At 32.7% G+C, this 25473-nt stretch overlaps 1 protein-coding gene and 1 long non-coding RNA gene across 2 annotated transcripts in view; both read right to left on the bottom strand.

Annotated features, from left to right (window-relative positions):
* The window catches only part of LOC148947945 (uncharacterized), a 435585-nt gene that overhangs the window by 279904 nt on the left and 130208 nt on the right, over positions 1 to 25473 (bottom strand). The window lies entirely within an intron of this gene.
* Positions 1 to 25473, bottom strand: part of LOC148947951 (uncharacterized) — a 57679-nt gene that overhangs the window by 18470 nt on the left and 13736 nt on the right. Inside the window, exons 2-3 of the mRNA XM_089095755.1 lie at positions 9581 to 9751; positions 7530 to 7679 (exon numbers count right to left, since the gene is read on the bottom strand). Coding sequence (XP_088951881.1) covers positions 7530 to 7679; positions 9581 to 9751 — 321 coding nt within the window. The remainder of the gene's footprint in view (positions 1 to 7529; positions 7680 to 9580; positions 9752 to 25473) is intronic.

The raw sequence follows: 25473 nt of genomic DNA on the forward strand, positions 1-25473 counted from the left end.
ACCTTATCCCCAAACACATCCAATCAAAATTTTTAGATAGCCATTTTATTCAACGTATTTGAAAATTTTGGAAATTGGTTTTGGAAGGATGACAACCCATCCCCCCCACAACCCTCAGGGCAAGGGTTGTAAGTTATGACCTGGGAGCATGTAAGGTTTTTATAGAAAGCGGTATTTTAGAAACTTCAAAAAGGGCTCATTCATCCCACTATTTCTCCAAACACATTCAATCAAAGTTTCGAGATAGCCATTTTGTTCAACGTAGTTGAAAGTTCTGGAAATTGTCTATTTAAGGATGACAAACCCCCCAGAGTCCTCAGGGCAAAGGTTGTAAGTTAAGATTAAATCAAAATACACTGTGTTAATTTTAATTCTCAATAGGACATCTCAGCAGTATCCCAAGAACGACTGAGGGTATTATATTCAAACGTTTGGGGCTAGTTCTGCTCTTAAAATTTAACCAAATCAAAATAGCGTAAGTATATGCAAGCTATCAAAGAAGGTAAACAGATTTTTCTGCGACTGGTATCAATTTTAATATTTCAGATCAACTAGAGGAGGTATGAAACTAAATTTAACATTACTATTTGTGTCCACATTTTTAAAAGGATACATGTTGTTAAAAATTGCTGAAAAATTTTCTCCAGCATACAAATAGCAGGCCAAACTATAAAGTCTTAAAAAAAAGAAAAGATTTAAACTATTATTATCTTTTTCGCTGAAAAGACTATGTCAATATACAACAAACAGAAATTAATTTAAAAAAACTTTTTCCAGAAAATAAATTTTTCAAAGAAAAGTAAAGAACTCTATTAAACCAAAAATGAGCAAAATAAAATCAAATAATCCACCAAGCGTGAAACTACCACAAATCAGCATCAATAAATAAATGAAACCCAAAACGAACAGAAATTGCAATAAATAACCGAGTCAAAGTCAAAATGAGCAGAAATTAACATGAGTAGGGCTCAAAACCCCTATACCTTTCCAAGGCCAGAACATATTTTGCCTTGTACTGAAAATACAAATGGAATGTGTATTGTCAGTTAAATATGCACACACTGATATCTGGTAATCAAAATGTTAATATTATTTGATTTATAAAAGTTAAAAAAGTCAACAAATTAATTTTTTTCAATAAACTGAATACTATTTTCTGACCTTGGGAACGCATAGGGTTTTGAGCCCTACTAATGTTAATTTCTGCACGTTTGAGTTTGATTCGGTTATTCATTGTAATTTTTGTTCGTTTTGGGTTTCATTTATTTATCGATGCTGATTTAATTAATTTGTTTAATTAAATTCCCTTAAACGCCTCTACTATATGGCTAATATTCCAAATACATAAACCGCAATCCTGAATTCGAACCAGCCTTGGCACTTGGATAGAATGATTTTTAAGGCATCTATTGATATTTTAAAGAAAAATTAAATTGATTAGTGTTTATTAATGCATAATGAAGTCATTAAAAAAAAGAGGTTATTCATGATTTGTTTTGGAGAGTGCAGAAGAGAGTGGGAGTGAGCGTGAAGAACTGTTTCGGTAACGGCCTGCCTATAAGTCTTAATCTGCTCGGGGAAAGTGTCTCAAGTTCCTGCACTTCCCAAAAACCATCAATAGAATAAGGAGTTTAATTGGGATGATTGGTTTGTTATAACTGATAAGAACACTTGGTTGCAGATGAGGACAAAGTATTTTAAAATATCTGATGATACTTTTTGGAGAGTCATAGGGATGAAAGGATGAAATGGTAGTTCATAATCCCTGATACAAATTTTTGGAACTGGAACTTCTAAAAAAAGACTTAAGCGTAAAGAGCGAGGTATTGATGACGGGACAACCCCCCTCGTATATGTAATATTTTCTGTTTGTTTTTATGTTTCTTCTTACTTTCAGTTGAGAATTTTTTTAAATTTATTTAATTAATGATTGTTTTATTGTATTTAAAATAACGTCAAAAAATCCAGCTCCTCCATGGAAAATTTCCTCCCCCCTCGGAGAGATCCTCTTACTTACCCCCCCCCCCACCCGAAAGATAAGTCCTCCCTGAAAAATATCTGTAGACTTCCCAACAGACAGTACTATATGTTAATAATGGTCAAAGTTCACTGCTTGCAGCCCTTCCTCGGGGGGGGGGGGAGGGCTGTTGGGAGTCCATTAAATATTTTAAGGGTGTTTCATCCCTTTTCCAAATATTGGGCAAAGGAAGCTCTAAGTGACACTTTCTTATTGCCATAATGGACCAAAGTCTGAGGATTAGTATTGGCGGTAGCCTAGTTGGAGCTTTGTGACCTCTGGAGACCCTTCAAGACAAAATTTGGCCCGAAATATTCAATTACACACTATCTCTAGTTTGTCCTTTTTAGTTATCATACAAAATCTGTTGATACCCAAAGACAACTAAACATACAAAATTTGACCACGACTATCAAAACTGCACAACTACACCTGGAGGTTCTTTTTCAATAGATATTGAATTGCTTCCTTTTTCTAATTTATCAAGATATGTGTAATTGTGCAAGTTTTCATTTCTAATAAAGAAAAAAAATATTGTTCATGTCCTTTGTGCTTTAAAATTAACGAGGTTTGAATCAACAGAAAGTAAAAAGCAAAAGAAAAACAAGAAGAAAAATTACCCTTACAAAAAATATCTTTAATTTATTTTAACCATAAAAGGATAAACAAGAGAAAAAAAAAAACAAAAAAACAAAGCTGACACTCATAACATACCATTAAAATAGTATCAGAAATCAATAAAATACGGTTATTTCAACTGAAAGTAAGGAGCAATATTAAAACTTCCAACAAATTGGAATAATTCTGTTAATTAGGCGGTTACCCTATTTTAAAGCCTCTTGTCTTTACGCTAAAGTAGCACTTTTTCCCCCCTTTAAGAGGTATGAACATAACACAAGAGAAGGATTAATAATACCTTTCCGTTTTAATATTGCTCTACGCTTTAATTGAAGAAAAAAATTATATTTTTATTCAATATGAGAACAGACAATAGTAGCCAAAACTCTAAAAAAACAGTCATGATAATAACGGGTACTATGATAATAACGAGCCATAAATTTGTTTCTTTCAATTGATCCATGGTTCCCTTTTGTTTAGCCTTGTTATTATTTTTATTTTTTTTTTTCTTTTGTTGAACTATATGAAACAAACGTAAACTAATTATATCTTGCTTTCTTGAGTAAATGTTATGTTGCTTCAAATCCTGATTATTATGCATTTCAGCTTTGGATATTGCGGAATTCTGTTTCCTTTGATATTATCAATTTGAAAGGGATTTTATTGTTTTTTCTTGCTCATGTAGTTCCACACAGGTGATTGGCTGAAAAAACAAGCTTTACCTGCCGAAAAATGGAATTACCAAAAAACTATACAAAAATATCCAAAGTGCTAATTTAAATTAGTCTAAGAAATTATTAACAACCTATTCCAGGAAAAGCCTCTCGGTTTATGACTGCAATAAGACCTTCTGGCAAAATAGTGAAGAAATTCGTTGTACGAAGAAAATTTGATGAAGAATTAAAGGTGGTCCACATTGAATAATTCTCATATTTAAATTAGAACTTAGGATATTTTTGTATAGTTTTCTGGTAATTCCCCTTTTTCGGCAAGATTATCAATGGCAAGCAATGTTGTTTGGGAAAAGGTCCCCTCAATTTTATTCCACATAGAGGTCCTCTTGCACAAGATTCACAACCAATACATGAAATTTAAAATACAATTTTAGACGCACATTTCTTATTCTTTTTGGTCTTAGTGGCAAATAAAGGTAATCTAGTTAATACTTTCAAGCTGCTTAGAATACTAATTTTGGCCAATTTTCTAGGGAGAGAGAGAATACCATAGGGTATGCTTACCAAAGGAACTACAATTTTAATCTGCTCGTCTTCCTTTTCACGCCCCAAAAAGAGTAAAAAAATTTTTTATGGGTGCTGATACCCTCTTAAAGTTCACCAAATAAATCAAATCAGACGTATTGAGTCCATTTTTGGGGAAGAGGGGATATGATTTTTTTTCACTTTTTTCAGTACACAAGAACCATCTTACACAATAACCACTCAGGCGTAAGTTCAGAACATATAATTAAAAATTGTTGTCATTGAGGTTTCTCATGCAACGCCAATCAAAAATAAAATTTAGGTTCTACTTTGAATACTGTTTTGTGGTAGCTCCAGCAGAAATATTAGGAAAAAAACAAGTGTTTCAATCTTTCAAAATTTCGGTTACTTTGTTCAAGGGCTGTGAGTTAACAGAATTTAGATCATTTAAAGGCCCCCTCCCTCTCAAATAAATCTTGTGGTTTACTTAAAGCATGCGAAAGAAATAAAAATTCTAAAAACTACAAACTATTTCAGAAAGAAATTTTTTTAGCACATTTTAATATCAGAACACATTGAAATGTTGTAGGGTAGATATCCATTTTTTTCTAAATTTTTAATAAACAAAACAAAACATTTCCCAAGTTCTGATAAATGGAATTTCCAAACAATTTAAAAAAAAGCTTTTGGGTTTTTTCAAACATTTTAATCGGCAGCGCAATCGCGCTGCCTAAGTAAAGAACGATGTTGGCAAAATGTATTGTTTATTTTTTTCCATAACATGGCACTTCGTATTGAAGGAGTTGTCGTAGAAACTTTGAAAAGGGCTCATTCGATGGGAAATTGGAGTGGCTAGTGCCCTTTTTAATAGTCGAAAGTGATTGGAGGGCAGCTAGCCCCCCCCTCCCCCACGCCCTTCATTCCACCAAACACGTCCAATCAAAATTTTGAGATAACTATTTTGTTCAGCGTAGTTTATGTCCAGATAGAAAATATGTCTTTGAGGAAGACACTAGGCCACAGCACTCGGGGCAAGGGTTTGAAGCTATGCCCTGGAGGCATATAAGAACGATGTTGGCGCAATGTATTATTTATTATTTTTTCCTTTCGAGCAGAGCACTTCGTATCGAAGAAGTTGTCGTAGAAACTTCAAAAGGGCTTATTCAATTGGAAATTGAATTTCTTGGCGCTGATCCGCTCATAGACCATTCACCAAACAAATCAGAACAGACATATAGAGTCCATTCTTTGGGAGGAGGGATCTTACTCTTTTACTACTTTTTTCAGTGCATAAGAGCCCTCTTACAACACGAACTGGTCTGCATAAGTTCTGAAAATATAACTAAAAAATTTACTGTCATTGGGGTTCCTCATCCAATACCAATAAAACGAAATTTAGGTTTTACTTTTGATCCCGTTTTAGGGCAGCACCAGCACAAATATTAGGATGAATAAACAAGTCTTTCAGTTTTTCAAAATTTCGGCAACCTTTATCAAGAGATGTAAGATAGCGTAAATTTTATCATTTGCAAGCCCCCTCGTTCTCAAATAAATCTTGTGGTATACTTAGGCAAGCAAACGAAATTAAAGAATCTAAAATTTCAAACTATTCAGAAAGTAAAATTTTTAGAACATTTCAATATCACAACACATTGAAATGCTGTAGGATAGCTAACCATTTTTTTTCATTTTCAAGTAACAAAACAGAACTTTTCCCAAGTACTGACAAATTGAGTATCAAAGCAAATTGAGACAACTGGTTTTTTTTCCAACAAAACCAGAGTAAATTAGAGAGGGTCATATATAAAAAATAAAAAGAAAAATATTAGTCCTAAATTTTTTTTTATTTAATTGATCAATGGTTTACGCTTCTTTATCCTTGTTATTCCTGTGATCTTTTTTTCTTTTTGTGGAACTATATGAAAAAAAAATTACAACTAATTATACCTTTCTTTCTTAGGTAAATGTTATGTTGCTTCGAATCCTGATTATTATGCATTTCAGCTTTGGGTATTGCGGAAATCTGAGATTATCAGTTTGAGAGTTATTATATTTTTTTTATGCTCATGTAATTCCACATTGGTGATTGCTGAAAAGACAAGCTTCACTTGCCAAAAAATGGAATTACCAGAAAACTATACAAAAATATACAATAAACAAAAATATACAAAACTATACAAAATCGTGTGTAGTCCATAAATTGAGAGGTTTTTTCTGGAATGGGTTATTAAATTCTAATACAGAGCCGATTTAAATGAAAATACTCTGTTGCACAAATCACGTTTAAATGATGTCTCACCTGTATGCACTTTTAAGCTTTTTCAGATAGTCAAGTTAAGACATGCACTTCATGCTTATACCCTATTTTAAACCTTCTTTTAAATCATCTTTTAAATAATTTATTAAATCATTTTTTATATAGTTTAACGAACTCTTTGGAGGTAATTCAAAAGCCTGGCTTTGGACAAGCATTTCTTACATACCTCACATTTGTTACAATCAAGCAAATTTGTATCACTAGTTTTCACTGGACAATGATGAAATTGCTATAGAAACTAAACACATAGAAAAACATAAAAAATATACTCATTTGATGTATTACTACGTAGTTGGGAAAATTAAAATCACAAGACACTGTGGATACAGCTTGTGCTACAATAATCTTTTTAAACTTCTGCAAGCACCTTCTGATGCCGGTAAAAATTGCACAAATCAGAAAGTTTTTTTTTTTACATACATCCCATTTCAAAAATTTATCGCCTGTAGCCTATACAGTCTTTGATGGGTATTTAAAATGCAAACTAGCTTAAAACACTTCTAATATAAAAAAAATTAATTGGCTATTCAGCCGTATGCACTCTTAGGTGCCTGTTCAAACTGCCCAGTTGAGAAAATCATTTTTTACATATGTGGCATTTAGATACTTTCTCATCTGTATGCACTGCGATGTGTGTTCAAATTTGCAGCGTGAGAAAACGTCTTGTTACATATGTCGAACTTAAATGTTTTTTCACCCGTACGCACTCTCTGGTGCTGAATCAAATATTTGGCATAAAAAAGACTGTTGCCTCAAATATCACAAACACAGTTTCTCAACTGTATGCACTCTTAGATAGCTTTTCAAATCCTGTACTTTAGTAAAGGTCTTGTCACATATATAACATTTAAATGGTTTTTCCCCCATATGCACTATTTGATACATGTTTAAACTTGCTGCTCGACCAAAGGTCTTGTCAGATACATAACGTTTAAATGTTTTACACTTTAACGGTTTTTAACCCGTATATACTCTTTGATGTATGTTCAATTTGCGTGCAAGAGAGAATGTCTTGTCACATTCATCACATTTAAACGGTTTTTCACCCGTATGGAATCTTTGGTGCAGGTTCAAACTTCGTGAATGAAAAAAGGTCTTGTCACAAACATACAATTAATTGCTTTACACTTTAATAGATTTTCATCCATGTGTAATCGTTTATTTAAGTTCAAAGTTCGTGCAAGAGTAGAGGTTTTGTCACATTCATCACATTTAAACGGTTTTTCACCTGTATGCACTCTTTGGTGCCGGATAAAATTATGCATTCGAGAAAATATCCTGTCACATACATCACACTTAAACAGTTTTTCACCCGTATGCTTTCTTTGGTGCTGGTTCAAATTTGATGCACGAGAAAAGGTCTTGTCACAAACATCACACTTAAACGGTTTTTCTCCCGTATGTATTCTTTGGTGCTGGTTCAAATTTCTTGCTTGAGGAAAGGTCTTGTCACAAACATCACACTTAAGTGTTTTACACTTTAATTGTTTTTCACCCGTATGAATTCTTTGGTGCTGATTCAAATTCCCTGCTTGAGAAAAGGTCTTGTCACAAACATCACATTTAAACGGTTTTTCACCTGTGTGCATTCTTTGATGGCTTTTGAAATTTGATGGTTGAGAAAAGGTCTTGTCACATACATTACATTTAAACAGTTTTTCACCCATATGTACTCTTTGGTGCTGGTTAAATCTTCCTTCATGAGAAAAGGTTATGTCAAAATCGTCACACTCTAACGGTTTTTAACCCATATGCATTATTAGATGCAGGTTCAATCTTCTTTCTTGAGGAAAGGTAATGTCACATACATCACACTTAAGTGTTTTACACTTTAACGGTTTTTTATCCGTATGTAATCTTTTTAGTGTCTTCAAAGGCTGTTCCAGAGAAAAGGTCTTGTCACATTCATCATATTTAAACGGCTTTTCACTTGTATGCAATCTTTGATGCCGGATAATATCATGCATTCGAGAAAATATATTGTCACATATCTCGCACAACTATGTTTTTTTCTCTTTGTGAGTTCTTTGACATCTTTCTAATTTTCTATACTCTTTACTTTGCAGGGAACTTTTCAAACCTGTTTTCTGTTTTTTTAAGCCTTTTCCTTCAGATTATGATTCACATCTATTTGAGAAACTGCTCGTAGATAGATTCCTCGAAATAAATAGTGACGTATTTCCCTGTAAGTTTAGTCCAGAGATGTGTGGTAAAAAGTGACCAAAAATTATAGTTTTTTAAGTGGCTTCATAAAAAAAAATTTTTTAATTAAAAAAAAGTTAAGAAGAATAAAAGAGAATAAAATATAAAATCAAAACTCAAAACCGAAAACAAAAAACGTATCTTTCCATATGTTTTAAAAGTTTAGAGTTAAAAAAAAAAACAAAACAAAAAAAAAACAAATGAATCAAAATATCACTACTCAAAAAACCGAAAAAAAATCATCAAATATGGTAAAAGTCTAACGATTCGAAAAAAAGAGAAAAAAAAACAGTATAAAATTCCATGTATCTTAACAAATAATTTAATTTTTTTTATCTCTATTCTCCCTCGGGGCTTTGATTATATTAGCTTTTGAAATTAGTTATTCTAATTTAAAAAAAGAGATAAAATAAAATCTTAAGCGACCAAAAAGAATAAGCAGGGGTATACTAAACCAGAAGTGAAGGATACGAAAAATTATAACAAATACTGGGAATTATTGTAACTAAAAGAGGAAGAGCTAGCAGAATGAAAAGGTAAATTTAAGGCAAAAAATTGTTTGGGTAGTCGCAAAGCTTTGGATAAAAAAAAAAAAACGACGAAGGTCACATTTACATCAGATTAAAAAAAAGTTCAAATAGGGATAAATATTTTCAAAATAAAGTGAAAAAAATGATTGAAATTACAGGTATTTTGATCAAAAACACAGTGACTAAGTCATCAGCAAATAACCAGTATTATTTGTCATCGTTTTTCACTTTCTATTAAAATGATTTTTTTCCATTTCAACTGTTATCTGTAAAAACTGAAGAAAACGTGAATTTCGTGTTTTTTTTCATCCAAAAGGACTAGCTATTTTCTTTTAGATATATATTTAAAACAGTTCGTTCTAAAAAAAAACGAAAAACTTGTGACTTCATCAGCACTAAATTGATTATAAGGAGAAACATACACTATAAATGAAGATTTTGAAATTTACTTAGAGCTATAATCTTAATATTTATTACCAAGCCTTTTCAAAAAATACAAAAATACCAAACTCTTTTTAAGTGAAAACTTATAAATGTTCATGATATACAACAAAAACGGTTTGGCAAACATCTGCACATTAGAATAAGATAAAACAAAAGTTCCATCTTAAGATTAAGTCCCATTGTCCTATTTTTGTCCAATAGAATATTATCCAGTACATTTCAATCAACAAAAAACACAATGTTTCAGATGTACCTCCATTGTTAAAACATTTGAGTTCCGATTCGTCGGTGACGCATTCAAATTTACATGGTCCTGAAATGCTAGTTAAATTTAGCAAGGAAACATCTTCACGTTTTGGTGACAAAAGATTCTTTGGAAAATGAAAGGCCTTCTCACTGTCACATGGTAAACCATCTTCAACTTCTAAAATAAGTTTTAGATTAAACAGACATAGAAAAAGTTAACAGTAAACCTTACTAAACAAATATTTTTCTTTTTAGCTACGTGTAAAAATGTAAATATATAGTCATTATATGTATACATAAAATCAGACGTAAATGTATGTTTTTTCACAAGTTGTTTCTAAAGCTGCTTTTCATCATAGGCAGCGCAATAACGTTGCCTAAGTAAAGAACGACGTGGGCACAATGTTTGATTTATTTACTGAATAGTTTTAGAGCAGGGCACTTTGTATAGAAAAATTTGGCGCAGAAACTTCAAAAATGGCTTATTTGTTTAGAATTTTACAGAGCTAGTGCCCTTTTCAACAGTCAAAAGTAATTAGAGGGCTAACTGCTGGCCCCCCACCCATCCTTTTCCCGTATAACATCCAATTAAAATTTGAGATAGCCACTTCGTTCAGCGTAGTTGGAATTTCCAAAAATTATGTTTTTAACGAAGAATCCCCTCCCCCCAAAGCTCCAAGTCCATAAGTCGTAAGTTATACACTAGGGAAATATGTTTTAATGGTAAGAATAGTCATGCAAACTTCGGAGGTGGCTCATTGAATTGCCTTTGGCCCTAGAAATTCTAGTTATAGTTCTAGACATTAACACAGAACCGGTCACAAAAAGACCTTTGAGGTTAGCTGCCAAAAAGGCTGGATTAGCAATAAGAACATGTTTTTACAATTATTTTTCTTTCATCTCAATTAATCGCCTTGTTTTATCTCACTTTTTATCAGTCTTGGTTTAACTTCACTTAAGTAAGGATGCCGGGACTGTTTTGAAAAATCTTATATTTTAGTTTTATTGGTTACATATTATTGTCTTTTTTCTTCTATAAATTTTTGTTTTGCTGAGGACGGCCCTTGGACACAGGACCGAAATATTCATTATCTTCACAGTCTTACGAAAAGAATTCCCTATTGTTCTTCTTATTTTTGTTGTTTGAGAACAACAGTGACCGGAGGGCAGCTTCCCCCCCCCCCTTCACAAACGTCGTAATGTTCCGAAATGCATTCAATTGAAATTTTGAGTCAACACATTTACTTAAAATAGTCCACAAATCGTATGAAAAGGCTGTTGGGGTTGCAAAGAGCCCCCAGGGCCTGAGGGCAATGGTTTTAACTTATGCCTCGGGAGCATTTAAGGTTTTTATGGAAAGGATGCTTGCATAAATTTTAGAAGTCTCATTTGGTTGAAAATTAGAAGTTATAATTCCTTTTTAAGAGTCAACAGTGATGTGAGAGTGTCGAGCCCGCTCCACCACGCCTATCATTTCCACCAAGACGTCCGATCAAAATATGATGGTAGCAATTAGGTTCATAGTAGTTAGGGGTTTAAAAAATATGTCTTTAAGGAAGACATGCAAGCCATTAGAGCTTTCAGGGCAAAGGTTTTAAGTTATTCCCTAAGGGCATATAAGGTTTTTTTTTAGAAAGTGTGGTCGTGTAAACTTTAAAGGGGGGCTCATTAGATTGATAACTAGACACTATAGTGCCGTTTATAAGAGTCAAAGTGATCGGAGCGCAGCTAATCCCCCTCCCCCACACACAGACGTCGTGTTTGCCCAATATGCATCGAATAGAAATTTTGAAATAACCATATTATTTGTGATTCCAAATATCATGTTGCAAGGCTTTTGGAGTTGAAATAAAAAAAAACAGAGCCTGGGGGCAATGGTTTTAAGTTATGCCTCTGGAATATTTAAGGTTTTTGTGCAAGGGATGGTTGCATAAACTTTAGAGGAGGCTCATTCATAGAAAATCGGAAGTTCTGGTTCTTTTCTAAGAGTCAAAAGTGATAGAAGGCGGCAAGACCCTCCCCCCACTACCCCTGTTTTCACCAAACGAATCTTACTCAACTTGTGAGATAGCAATTTTGTTCTAAATAATCCAAAGAAGATATAACAATGCCTCTTGGGTTGAAACAACCCTCCAGTGTCCTGAGGATAGTTATACCTTAGGGGCATATGAGATTTTTTATGGAATAAGTTTTTGTTTAAATTTCAGATGAGACTCATTTGATTTGAAATTGGAAGTTATAGTGCCCTTTTTAAGTCAAGCAGTTTGAGAACAACAAGCCCCACACCACGCTCATCATTTCCCCAAAAACATCCGATAAAATTTGAAGATAGCAGTTTTGTTCATCGTAGTTGAATGGTCCGAAAATTATATTTTAGAGGAAAACACCTCCTCCTCCCAGAGCTGTCAGAGCAAAAGTTGTAAGTTATGCCCTAGGGGCATACAAGTTTTTATATTGGCAAGGTGGTCGTATATACTTCGGAAAGGACTCAATGAATTGGTAATCAGTCTTTCTAGTGCCCTTTTTAGGATTCAAAGTGATCAGAGGGCAGCTACCCCCCCCCCCACCCCACACACCGAGTTTTCCCAAAATGCATCCAATAGAAATTTTGAGACAGTTATTTTATTCAAAATAGTCCAAAGATCATATAACAAGGCTGTTGAGGTTGATATAAACCAACAGAGCCCGGGGTGATGGTTGTGAGTTATGCCCCGAGGACATTCTTGGTTTTTATGGAAGGGATGGTTGTTTAAAAATAGAGCAGCCTTATTTGGTTGAAAATTGGTAGTTCTAGTTCCCTTTTAAGAGTCAAAAGCAATGGAGAGCGACAAGACTCTCGCCCTGACAACCCTTCTTTTCATCAAACGCATCTGATTGAAACTGTGAGATAGCGCTTTTGTTCAAAATAGTCCAAAAAACAATTAAAAATGTTTCCAGGGTTGACATATCCCCCTAGAGCCCCGGGGATAGGGTTGTAAGTTATGCCCTTTGGCATATACGGATTTTATGGAATGGCAAATGAAACTCAGAGGAGATAAACTAACAAAATGAAAAATAAAATAAAAAAGGATGAAAAAACGAGGATTGTTTCAGCCAGTGGCGAACCATGAAGATGATAAAATATAAGCAAATATTTCGACAAGGACCTCCACCAAGTTGTCCTCAGTGCTCAACAAAAAAAAGAAGACAACGAAAAAAAAAACGAAAATTTATTTATATATTTATATATATTTATATATATTTATATATATACATATATATACATATATATTCATATATATACATATATATACATATATATATATACATATATATATATATATATATATATATATATATATATATATATATAAAATTTAGCAATAAATAGAGATACTGGAGATATTTCATTAAGCCCAATTTACGACAGTTTAATGTTGAAGGACTCAATCAATATTTTCACCCGGTATAACTTAAAAGAACCTATTTGCATATCTAATGAAAACCGAAATTGTAGACCAGCTAAAACTATTGCAAGGCAAAAGATTCTTGCCCAATCATCTTGGTAAATTCTTTTTCATTGATTCCTGCCTGGTTTTTATTCAGTGTCTGTTCTGTCTTTGTAGGGTAAACTTCGAAAGGTTAGATTTTCGTTTTTTTTTCTTTGTCTTCTTTTTTTTGTTTAGCACTGAGGACGACTTGGCGGAGGCACTTGTCAAAATATTTGCTTATATTTTGTCATCTTCATGGTTCATCACTGGCTGAAAAAATCCTCGTTTTTTCACCCTTTTTGATTTTATTTTTCATTTTGTTAGTTTCTCTCCTCTCTGAGTTTCATTTGTCATGTATAGCCAGTGTGGTCTAAGAATGTATTTATGGAATGGTCGGTCTATAAACTTCAGATGGTGCTCATTTGATTTGAAATTGGAAGTTATAGCATCCTTTTCATGAGTCGAAAGTGATTTGAGAGCAACCAGTCCCCCCAACCCACGCTCATCATTTTCCCAAAGACACTTTCACTTGCCTTCTATCAGTCCAATCTTTGTTTTTCAATTTCATTTTTAACACGTTCTGATTTTCCCTGTACCTTATCTTCTAACCACACATTTCTTTGCTCTTTAGTTTCATTTCAATTTGTTCTGATCCTCGTTGTCCCATGTCTTGTAACCATATATTTTTTGCTCTTCAGTTTTGTTTTTGGCTCGTTGTAATTTTCGCTTCCTCTTACCTTTCAATTACACATTTCTTTGTTCCTCAATCATGTTTGAGACATTTTTTCAGTAATGAGCAATTTTTTTGTTCTTCATTTTCGCTTTTGACTCGTTTTAATTTCACTGCAGCTTATCTTTGAACAGTATATTTCTTTGTTCTTCAGTTTGTTCTACCACATATTTTTTCAATACCTTTTCCTTAGTTGCTTGGATTGGTCTTGCCACATTTGATGGTCAAGGATGTTCATTTTCACCCATTGTTAATTTAAATTTCTCAGGTAGTCCTCTTGATCTCGTCTCATTTTGGACGAGATCAAGTTTACTAATTGGTCCAGTTTGTTAATTGGGGCAATTGTTAATATACATTTCTGTCCTCTATATATGATGAACCTGCTACCTTTTAAAGTAAACAGATTCATTATATTTGGTATTTTGTAATCAGCTATGTTTCTTGTGTATTTTTACATGCGTCGAAAGTACTAAAAACGATAAAATTTGCAAATAAATATGACGTTACTCATATGAGTTTTTTTCCGAAATGAAGGCTCTTAACGTGCTTTCTCAAACTTTTGACCTGTCTTTTTTCATGCAAGAGAATCTCAAGATGCCACCGCCCCCCTCTCAAAAAAATATGGAGCCGTTCTCGGGAAAAATTTAAAAATACATACATGCATAAATAAATAAAAATTATTTCTCGTTTACAAAAATTAAAAAAAAATTGAATATAAATTTACATCTCCAAATATGAATACATAAAACTGTAAATTCTTCTACAAATGTCAGAAAATCTTATTTCTTTGCGTCTTAACTTCCTATCGGCATAACTGCTGAATTGTTTTATACATTTGTGATTCATTGTTGATGTCAGGTAGTATTTTATTAGTTTTAGCTAAAAAAAATGAACTCTCTCCAGGAAAAAAAACTTACAGGAATTATTAAGAATGTTTAACAATTAAAAAAATTGGGATTATTTTGATGGTAGTATGAGGCCCTTTCAAACAAAGGATCCGATTGAACCCAATCGCCCTTATCCTGCTCTGGTTGAGAGAATTTGAATTCTATTGATTTTTGATTGTATTATGATGGGATTTTATGAGTGTTTGCTTTGTTTTTATTTACTGTTGTTTTCTTTTATAGTTAATAAAAACTAAAACTATTTTTAAGGATAATTTTCTTCTTTAGAAATTGATTCCTTTTGGGACAGAGATTCAATTCTAAAATGGAGATTTGGCAAAACTGCATATTCAAACCAAATATGAATTCTTCTATATAAATTCTTCTTATAAAACTGAGAATTCTTCTACATTCTGTCAGAAAATCTTATTTCTTTGCGTCTTCACTTCCAATCGGCATACCTGCTGAACTATTTTATCTATTTCTGATTCATTGTTGATATCAGGTAGTATTTTATTTGTTTTAGCTTAAAAAAAAATGAACTATCTCAAGGAGTAAAACTTACAGGAATTATTAAGGGTGTTTAACAATTAAAAAAATTGGGATTATTTTGATGGTAGAATGAGGCCCTTTCAAACAAAGGACCCGATTGGACCCAATCGCCCTTATCCTGCTCTGGTTGAAAGAATTTGAATTCTATTGATTTTTGATTGTATTATGATGGGATTTTATGAGTGTGCTTTGTTTTTATTTACTGTTGTTTTCTTTTATAGTTAATAAAAACTAAAACTATTTTTAAGGGTAATTTTCTTCCTTAGAAATTTATACCTTTTGGGACAGAGCTCTCCTCAAGAAGATTCAATTCTAAAATGGAGATTTGGCAAAACTGCATATTCAAACCTCACTAAATTTAAAGCACAAAGGAAACCAACAACAATTTTATTACTTAGAAATGAAAACTTGCACAATCATACATATCTTAATAAATTAGAAAAAAGAGGGAATTCAATTTCTCCTTTGAGGTATTGAAGGTGTCCAAACTCTTGTTTGTAGTGAAACTATATTCGTCTTGAACAACTTTAGAAAGAACTAATAAATTAAACTGAACATTAAATGTATGAAGATATTAGTTGCTGAAAGCTCGTCAGTCAAAAATTTTACTATTATTTTAATATTTATTTTTAGTATTAAGTACAAAAGAAAATGTTCGTAATACAATTGGTTTTCGCTGAGATTAGTTGGGTTGTAAAAAGAAATTTCAACAGATTAAGATTAAAAATCAGGCTTGTTAATTTCATTTATTGGTTTTGAATTTTTGGCCAAATTAGTTTGAACAAAATCACCAATTTGCAACTTCAAACTATGGAGCCAGTTTTCAATTGATTATGTTACACTACCTTAAATAGTAATTATTTAATTTACTGTTTTGTATAGTGTTTCAGCCCAAGGGATCCTTAATCGTTTCTAATACAAGCTGCCTTGTTAAAGTTCCAAGTTATAATAAATTATGCACAACTGACAACTATTTGTAAATTTTTATTCTTTTGTGCAAGCAATTAAGTTTTCTCTTTGATATTAGTCATTTGCACAAGTTGGGAAATCTGTTCTCGAAATGTCTTGAAAGAAATAAAGTATTATAAACGGGAATAGTCGTGAGATTCTCAGTTCTAAAATACCTCGCAGGCCTACCTTCCGTCAAATGTTTATTTATGAATCATTCTATACGAAATAAGTGAGTTGCCAAAGACTCACTTCCTTTATTGATTCATGTGTTGTATTTCTGCTTCTTTGATCTTCACAATAAAGTTATGAAAGGACATTTTTTAATTGCCACAATGGACCAAGGTCTGAGGAATAGTATTGGAGGTGGCCTAATTGGACCCTTAAGACCTCTCCCTGGAGACTATTTAGGACCCACTATATTCAATTATACTTTATCTCTATTTTGTTTTTTTTAGTTGTCATACAAAATCTGTTGATTCTCAGTGACAACTAAACATTCAAAATTAAGTAACGACTACCATAACTACACCACTACAAGTAAGAAATTGAATAACTACAAGTAAAATTTATGGCCCCATTTCAAAAAGCTTGAACGATGCTTCCCATTTGAAAGCAGAAATACGCCTCAAAGAAACGAGGGGCTTGCCGAAACAACTTTGGAATGTCCTCTACTGCTAGTACTACTAACAACCCACCGCAACACCAATAAAAAATACTGGTACTTGTCTGTTATAATGGTAAGACTCAAGAATTACGCTGTGTAAAACCTGAGAACAAACCGGTTTCATGTGTCTGTAATAAGAGACAATTAACTTGCGCTCAGTGGGAAACAAGTGGCGGATGATATAATACATTGGACTTATATAATTTGGGCTATATATTTGCATATTAGGGGGAGGGTAAAGTATTCTGACAGCATGACGTTAGAAACCAATTCTTACTTCATGTAATGCAGAATAATTATAGCTAACACATTTTGCATGCCGACCCACTATAATTTACCCACACCCCCTGCCACCCTAATTTGCAAATATATAGCTTATTATATATATATTCTTCCGGTTTGGTCTTGGAGGCACGGTTTTGACCGTGCCTCCAAGACCAAACTGGTCTTGGTTTACCTTTTTATAGAGGGCACCTTGGCCCCCTCCCACGCTCATTTTTTCCCGAAGTCACCCGATTAAAATTTTGAGATAGCCATTTTGCTCAGCATGGTCGAAAATCTAATAAATATGTCTGGGGTGTGTAATATAAAAGGACTGGACTGGTGTCCCCCCCCCCTTATGGGCGCCCATGCCAGGCGAGTAGCTTTTACACAAAAGGTTAACTGACTAGGAAGCATACATTTTTAGGGGGGGTGCTCAATTTCGTGTTAATCTTCGTAAGAAACGCAACCGTGATCTGTCTCTACCTTAAAATCACTTTCTCTTTACTTTAACTACCTCAAAGGAATTGATACTTAATATTGAAAATAAACATTAAAATTATAGTAAAATTTTTAACTGATGAGCTTTCAGCAATTAATATCATTATACATCTAATATTCAGTTTAATTTATTAGTTCTTTCTAAAGTTGTTCAAGACGAATATAGTTTCACTATAAACAAGAGTTTGGATACCTTCAATACCTCAAAGGAGAAATTGGACACCTTCAATACCTCAAAGGAGAAATTCTTTTTGTTGGAGGTGGTTAAAAGAATATTCAGAAAAGTAAATATAGCGAGAAGTCAGCATGTTAGTACACATAAAGGCAGTTCTACATTTATAGGTTAGTATATGAATCCATAACATAAGGAATAGGACTCTTGTTTGTAGTGAAACTGTATTCGTCTTGAACAACTTTAGAAAGAACTAATAAATTAAACTGATACTGCCCCCTTCCTCAACTGTAAATAAAAACCAAAAGCCTACTGCGTCATCGGCGCTTAACAAAAAACGATTTATATTACAAATATTTTCTTTTCCAGTTCTAACAGCATTGAAAATAAAAACAAAATTACATTGAAATAAATTCTTGAACTGATGTATCTTTCAACAATTAATATGATTATACATCAAATATTTAATTTCATTTTGTTTATACTTTCTAAGACTGTTCAAGACGCATCTAGTTTTCAGTAAAGGGCGAATTACGCAGTAGGTTTTATACTTTTACAGAGATAGGAGTAGGCGACACACAAATTCTTATTTCTAGCGGTTTTTGGTCGTTTCAAACTTGATTTGCATATTAAATTTAAGTTTCACTCGTTTTAAGATTTATTTATTCATTTACATTAATATCTCAATATTTTGATTGGATGTGTTCGGGGAAATGGTGGGCGTGGAAAGGGTGTCAGTTGCCTTCCAATCTCTTTCGACTATTAAAAAGTGCACTAGCCCTTTGAATTTCCAATCGAATGAGTATATATATATATATATATATATATATATATATATATATATATATATATATATATATATATATATATATATATATATATATATATATATATATATATACATATATATATATATATATATATATATATATATATATATATATATATATATATATATATATATATATATATATATATATATACATATATATACATATATATATATATATATATATATATATATATACATATATATACATATATATATATATATATATATATATATATATATATATATATGTATATATATATATATATATATATATATATATATATATATATATATATATATATATAAATATATATAAATATATAAATAAATATATATATAATATATATATATATATACATATATATACTCATTCGATTGAAATATCATAGAGCTAGTGCCATATATATATATATATATATATATATATGTATATATATATATATATATATATATATATATATATATATATATATATATATATATATATATATATATATATATATATATATATATATATATATATATATATATATATATATATATATATATATATATATATATATATATATATATATATATATATATATATATATATATATATATATATATATATATATATATATATATATATATATATATATATATATATATATATATATATATATATATATATATATTCATTCCGCTTACATCTAAGTACAAAGGCTGTGAAATAACTTGAAAAACCAGTTCCCATTGACAAGAATTGTCATGTTAAGTGGAAATTTTACTTTATAAGACTTGCTATGTTAAGTAGAAATTTTGTGTGAATAATTACAGGCACTGGAATAGTCACTCGGATGCATTTGTGAGGTTCGGCCCTCAAAGAAAGATAAGTAATCTTTCTAATTATTATAACTATATTTCCAGATTAATTATGACTTCTGTTAATTTTTCTGAATCTCTACAAGAAATTAATCGAAAATTGAACGGAATAGAAATAGTTTCATCGCAGGTTCAAGAACTGAGAAACGACCTATTTGCTATTTCATCGCGAATTGATTCGACAGTAGACAAGTTCTCGGAGGATACGTCACAATTGAAGAAGAGATTACCTAAGTTTGAAAGCTGAAATGTCGGCTACTAACGTAAAATTGCAAAGACTAGAAAATGAGTCTAAAAAGTGTAATTTGGTCCTGTATAATTTCGATCCTACAAACAAAGGTTCTTCGTTACGAGAAGATGTAATGAGAGCACTCAACTTACATGTGCCAAATTTAGGGCTGAAAATGATGGACGTTAGAGATATTTTTCGGCTAAACGCTAAAAAAGGCACGCGACCGGTGCTGGTTAAGTTTACATGTGGTTACATTTGTGATACTATATTGCGTTAAATTGCGCACCTGAAAAGGGCGGGTCTTGGTGTTAGTCCCGATTATACAAAGCGTGAATTGTCTATTCGTAACCACCTAAAGCCTTTTCTTGAACGGGCTAGAGGAGAAAATAGAGAAGCAAGACTAAGAGGGACAAAGTTATATATTGGTCAACAGTGTTTTACGTATAGCTTTGATAAGCAGTCTGTTGTTGAGGTTACGAATTCCCCTAATATAGAGTCATCAGCGAGTACCATGACCCATTTTAAGGAAAATTTTGGGCAAAAGTTTCGCCGTGAACCTGGGTCTTTATCAGTGCCACAAAAAAGTTTAGTAAAGAGTTTTGTTTCTGAAAATAATCGGTTTAACCTGGAAGAACCTTGCAATTGAAGATCGCGTTCAGGATCTTAATCATCAATTCAATCTTTCTTTAGTGTAGTGGAGGATCTTAGTAGTGATAACGAAATAAATGGGGTGAACAGTGAAACTCTGGTTATTAAAAAAGGCTCCACATCAACTTTTGTTGGGCCTGTGGGGGCTCCCAAACGTAACAGCCAACAAATTATTAGCCCAGATGACCACCTAAGACAGAAGAGCAAGTCGGTTAGAGCTGACGACCCTAATAAAATGGAGCCTAGGCGGCTATTTTACTCGTCACAACACATTGGCTCAAGTAGTGGATAGGATAAGCAGGGCCATGGCGCGATTTACGAGTGTCATTTAGCGCATTGGAATGTTCAGGGCTTTTCGTATCTTAAATTAGAGTGTCTTCTTAAATGTTGTGATTTTTCAGTTGCATCATTAGTAGAAACGTGGCTGGAAAAAGAGGAGAGAATAGAAGGTTTTTTTTTATTTTGGATCACAAAGAAAGCGACCGCAGAATGGTAGAACTTATGGAGAAGTGGCATTATTGATAACGAATAGATGGCGAAATTTATCTCGGTTGAAAAGTGTTTCATGTAATCTAGTATGGGTGCGAGTACCTTTAGTTTATCTTTACTCGTTTATCTTTTGTTCAGTGTATTTACCGCCGGAAACTAGCACTTTTAGTGATGAGGATACCTGGGAGATATTAGAAAATGATATGGGTCGTTTTTCAGAACAGTTTCCGTCCGATTATTTTATTTTTCTAGGTGATTTTAACGGATATACAGGGGAGGACGAAGGAGCCCGTGAGGAGGAGGTGGATCTCGAACTAGGAAAAACTAAGGGAGTTTATATGATTGAGCCGTCGGTTAGGAGGAGGACGAGTAAGGACGGTCATCGGAGAAAGAATAATTGGGGGAAAAAATTATTGGATTTTGGTGGTAAGCAGAATTTGGTTATTTTGAATGGGAGGACAGGGAAGGATAAAGGAGTGGGGGATTTTACATGTTTTTCGGGTAGATCTCCAAGTGTTATAGATTATGGGGTTGTTAGTCTGGGGCTTCTTTCTTGTTGTGTGGATTTTGAGATGATGGCGCTGGCTGGGTCGGATCACGTGCCTATTAGGGTTGAATTAGGAGGAGGAGGATGGGCTGAGAGCAGGAAAAAGAAGTTTGGGGTTAAGGGAAAGATGGGTAATGAGCTTGAATGGAGGGAAGGTTTAAGGTTTGATAATGATAGTGAGGAGAAGTTGAAAAAGGTACTAGGTGAAGATAGAGGGCTGGATTCATTTATTCAGAAGAGTGAGGATATGGCAAGGGAAGGGGATATAGCAGGTTCTGTTGATTTTTTGTCGGGGGGTTTTGTATAAGATTGGAACTAAGGTGGCATGCAGGAGAAAAAATGGTAGAAGTACTGGTTTGATGAGTTTTTTTGATAAGGATTGTGAGGAAAAGAAGAAGGAGCTTTTAGTAGCTTTTAGATTGCTTAAGGCTAGTAGTACAGTTGATCTGGAAAATAATTTGCAGGTTTTTAGGGTCAAACGAAGGGGATATAAAAGGCTGCTTAAGTTGAAGAAGAGATGTTCTGAAGAGGAAGAGAGCCAAAAATACGGGAGAAATTTAGCGTGAATGATACAACGGAGTTCTGGAAGTTAATTAGGAAATCAACAGAAAATAGAAAGTTGACTGATTTAGTTCCTCACGCCGATACCTGGCCAGAATAATTAGAACAAAATATAAAGAGATATACAAGTAGAGATGCCTCAGGAGGTCCGATCAGTACACCTTATATGGGCATAGAACCACGTGGTTTATGGTTTTTGTCAGTGAGAATGAAAAAACAGGAACTTTCTCACATTTATGTCTGTTTGTTGTCAGTGAGAATTTGAAAAACAGGAACTTTCTCACATTTATGTCTGGTTTATGGTTTTTGTCAGTGAGAATGGAAAAACAGGAACTTTCTCACTTTCATGGATTATTGAGTCATTAATCAAATTGTTTCCGGGCAAGGTTAATTAACGTCTGAAAGATGACGTCAAGTTAATTAATGTCTTTGATGTATTTCCAAAGGGAATGTTTCCGAGGCAAAGTTTAGATCACACATGACAGATGATGTCATGATTGATTGATTGACATGAAAGGGGAATTAATTTGTTGTTTCTAAAGAGAATTGATTTGACACGAAAGGGAATTAATTTGTTGTTTCTAAAGAGAACTGTCTCCAAGCGAATGTTTAGATCTTAGCGATGAATTGTTTTAGCGCGGGAATCAGGTTTCTTAGTAATTTGAAATGTATCAGCGCAGAGATGCCAAAAAAAAAGGAACACGCTGAAATTACGTTTAGGGATTATTTGGGAGAAACCGTTTTAGTCATTTTATGGAATTATTTCGGCGAAACAGTTAGAGACATTTTAAAAGATGATTTAAAAGATGATTTTAGAAGAGAATTTAAGGGTGAAACTCTGTGGTTGTTATAATACACAAGTTGTATTTTAACAGTGTCGTGAGGTCCTCTACCCCAACCCCAAAGGGTTCCGATCCCCCTACCCCAACCCCAAAGGGTTCCAATCCCCCTACCCCAACCCCGAAGGAAGCCCCCGGTACTCAAAGGTCCCCCAAGCTCCCAAAGGGCCCCCAGACCCCCAAAGGCCATCCCCAGACCCCCAAAGGCCCTCCCCGGGCCCCCAAAAGCCCACCGGGCTCCCAAAAGACCACCGGACTCCCAAAGGACCCCCCGGCGCACCCAAAGGCCCCTGAGCTCCCATTTTCAATACTTTTTATGGCTTTATTATATCTTTTCAGAACAAGTTATTTTCTTAATGTCCATGCTAAACCCATTTTACAAGTTGAAGTACCCATCCCTTTCACCCACAACTTCACTATACTGATTTTTGAATGCTCCAACACCAAGCAATACTTTTCAAAGCCATTTCAGAACAAGTTCTTTTCTTAATGTCACTCCTAAACCCATTTTACAAATTGAAGTACCCATCCTTTAAACCCACAACTTTACTTCACAGCTTTTCGAATGCTCCAACACAAAGCAATACTTTTCAAAGGGCATTTCAGAACAAGTTCTTTTCATAATGTCCATCCTAAACCCATTTTCCAACTTGAAGTTCCCATCCTTTTCACCCACAGCTTCGTTATAGGTAAGAGTTTGATGTTTTACCTTAGAGACTAAGCTTAGAGTTTTAGTTGGGTTTAGTTTTAGTTAAAAGTTTAGAGGTTTTTTTTTAGCTCAGACTCTTCGCTTGGAGTTTTTGTTAGAGTTCTAGTTTAGTTTAGTTTTAGTTAAGAGTTTAGAGTTTTTAGCTTAGAGTCTTAGCTTAAAGTTTTAGTTTGGTTTAGTTTTAGTTAAAAGTTTAGAGTTTTTTTTTAGCTTAAAGTTTTTGTTAGAGTTCTAGTTTAGTTAAGTTTTAGATAAGAGTTTAGAGTTTTTAGCTTAGAGTCGTAGCTTAGAGTTTTATTCAGAGTTCTAGTTTAGTTTAGTTTAGTTACAGTTCAAAATTTTGAGTTTTAGCTTAGAGTCATAGCTTATAATTTTACTTATAGTTGTAGTTTGGTTAAGTTTTAGTTAAGAGTTTTGAGTTTTATCTTAGAGTATTAGCTTAGAGTTTTTGTTAGAGTTGAATTTTAGTTTAATTTTTGTTAAGAATTTGATTTTTTACGTTTGAGTTTAAGTTAGAGTTCTAGTTTAGTTTACTTTTAGTTATTAGTTTAGAGTTTTTAGCTTAGAGTCTTAGCTTAAAGTTTTAGTTTGGTTTAGTTTTAGTTAAAAGTTTAGAGTTTTTTTTTAGCTTAGAGTCTTAGCTTAGAGTTTTTGTTAGAGTTCTAGTTTAGTTTTAGTTAAGAGTTTAGAGTTTTTAGCTTAGAGTCGTAGCTTAGAGTTTTATTCAGAGTTCTAGTTTAGTTTAGTTTAGTTACAGTTCAGAATTTAGAGATTTAGCTTAGAGTCATAGCTTATAATTTTACTTAAAGTTGTAGTTTGGTTAAGTTTTAGTTAAGAGTTTCGAGTTTTAGCTTAGAGTCTCAGCTTAGAGTTTTTGTTATAGTTGAAGTTTAGTTTAATTTTAGTTATGAATTTGATGTTTTACCTTTGAGTTTCAGTTACAGTTCTAGTTTAATTTAGTATTAGTTAAGAGTTTATTGTTTTTAGCTTAGATCCTTAGCTTATAGTTTTAGTTCTTTTTAATTTTAATCAAAGGTTTAGTGTTTTTTTTTTAGCTTATAGTCGTAGCTCAGAGTTTTTGTTATATTTTTAATTTAGTTTTAGTTCAGAGTTTAGAGTTTTTATATTAGAGTCGTATCTTAGAGTTTTATTAAGAGTTCTATTTTAGTTTAGTTACAGTTAAGAATTTAGAGTTTTAGCTTAGAGTCATAGCTTATAATTTTACTTAAATTTGTAGTTTGGTTAAGTTTTAGTTAAGAGTTTCGAGTTTTGGCTTAGAGTCTTAGCTTAAAGTTTTGGTTAGAGTTCTATTTTAGTTTAGTTTTAGTTAAGAGTTTAGAGTTTTACCTTAGAGTCTTAGCTTAGAGTCTTAGATATAGTTGAAGTTTTGTTTAGTTACAGTTAAGAATTTAGAGTTTTAGCTTAGAGTCATAGCTTAGAGTTTTACTTAAAGTTTTAGTTATGTTAAGTTTTAGTTAATAGTTTCGAGTTTTAGCTTAGAGTCTTAGCTTAGAGTTTTTGTTAGGGTTCTAGTTTAGTTAAATTTTAGTTAACATTTTTATGTTTTGTCTTTGAGTTTAAGTTATAGTTCTAGTTTAATTTAGTTTTAGCTATGAGTTTGGTGTTTTACCTTAGAGTCTTAGCTCAGAGTTCTAGTTTAGTTTAGTTTTAGTTCAGAGTTTAGAGTTTTAGCTTAGAGTCTCAGATCAGAGTTTTTGTTATAATTCTACTTTATTTTATTCTTAGTTAAGAGTTTAGTGTTTTTAGCTTATAGTCTTAGCTTAGAGTTTATGTTGAAGTTCTAGTATAGTTTAGTTTTAGTTTAGAGTTTTAGCTTAGAGTCTTAGCTTAGAGTTTTTGTTAGAGTTGAAGTTTAGTTTAGTTTTAGTTAAGAGTTTAGAGGGTTTTTTTTGTTAGAGTTCTAGTTTAGCTTAATTTTAGTTAAGAGTTTGATTTTTTACCTTTGAGTTTCAGTTAGAGTTCTAGTTTAGTAT

This window comes from Artemia sp. Qi Xiang Cuo, chromosome 10 (assembly GCF_049724085.1).
Source record: "Artemia sp. Qi Xiang Cuo chromosome 10, ASM4972408v1, whole genome shotgun sequence".
NCBI lineage: Eukaryota > Metazoa > Arthropoda > Branchiopoda > Anostraca > Artemiidae > Artemia > Artemia sp. Qi Xiang Cuo.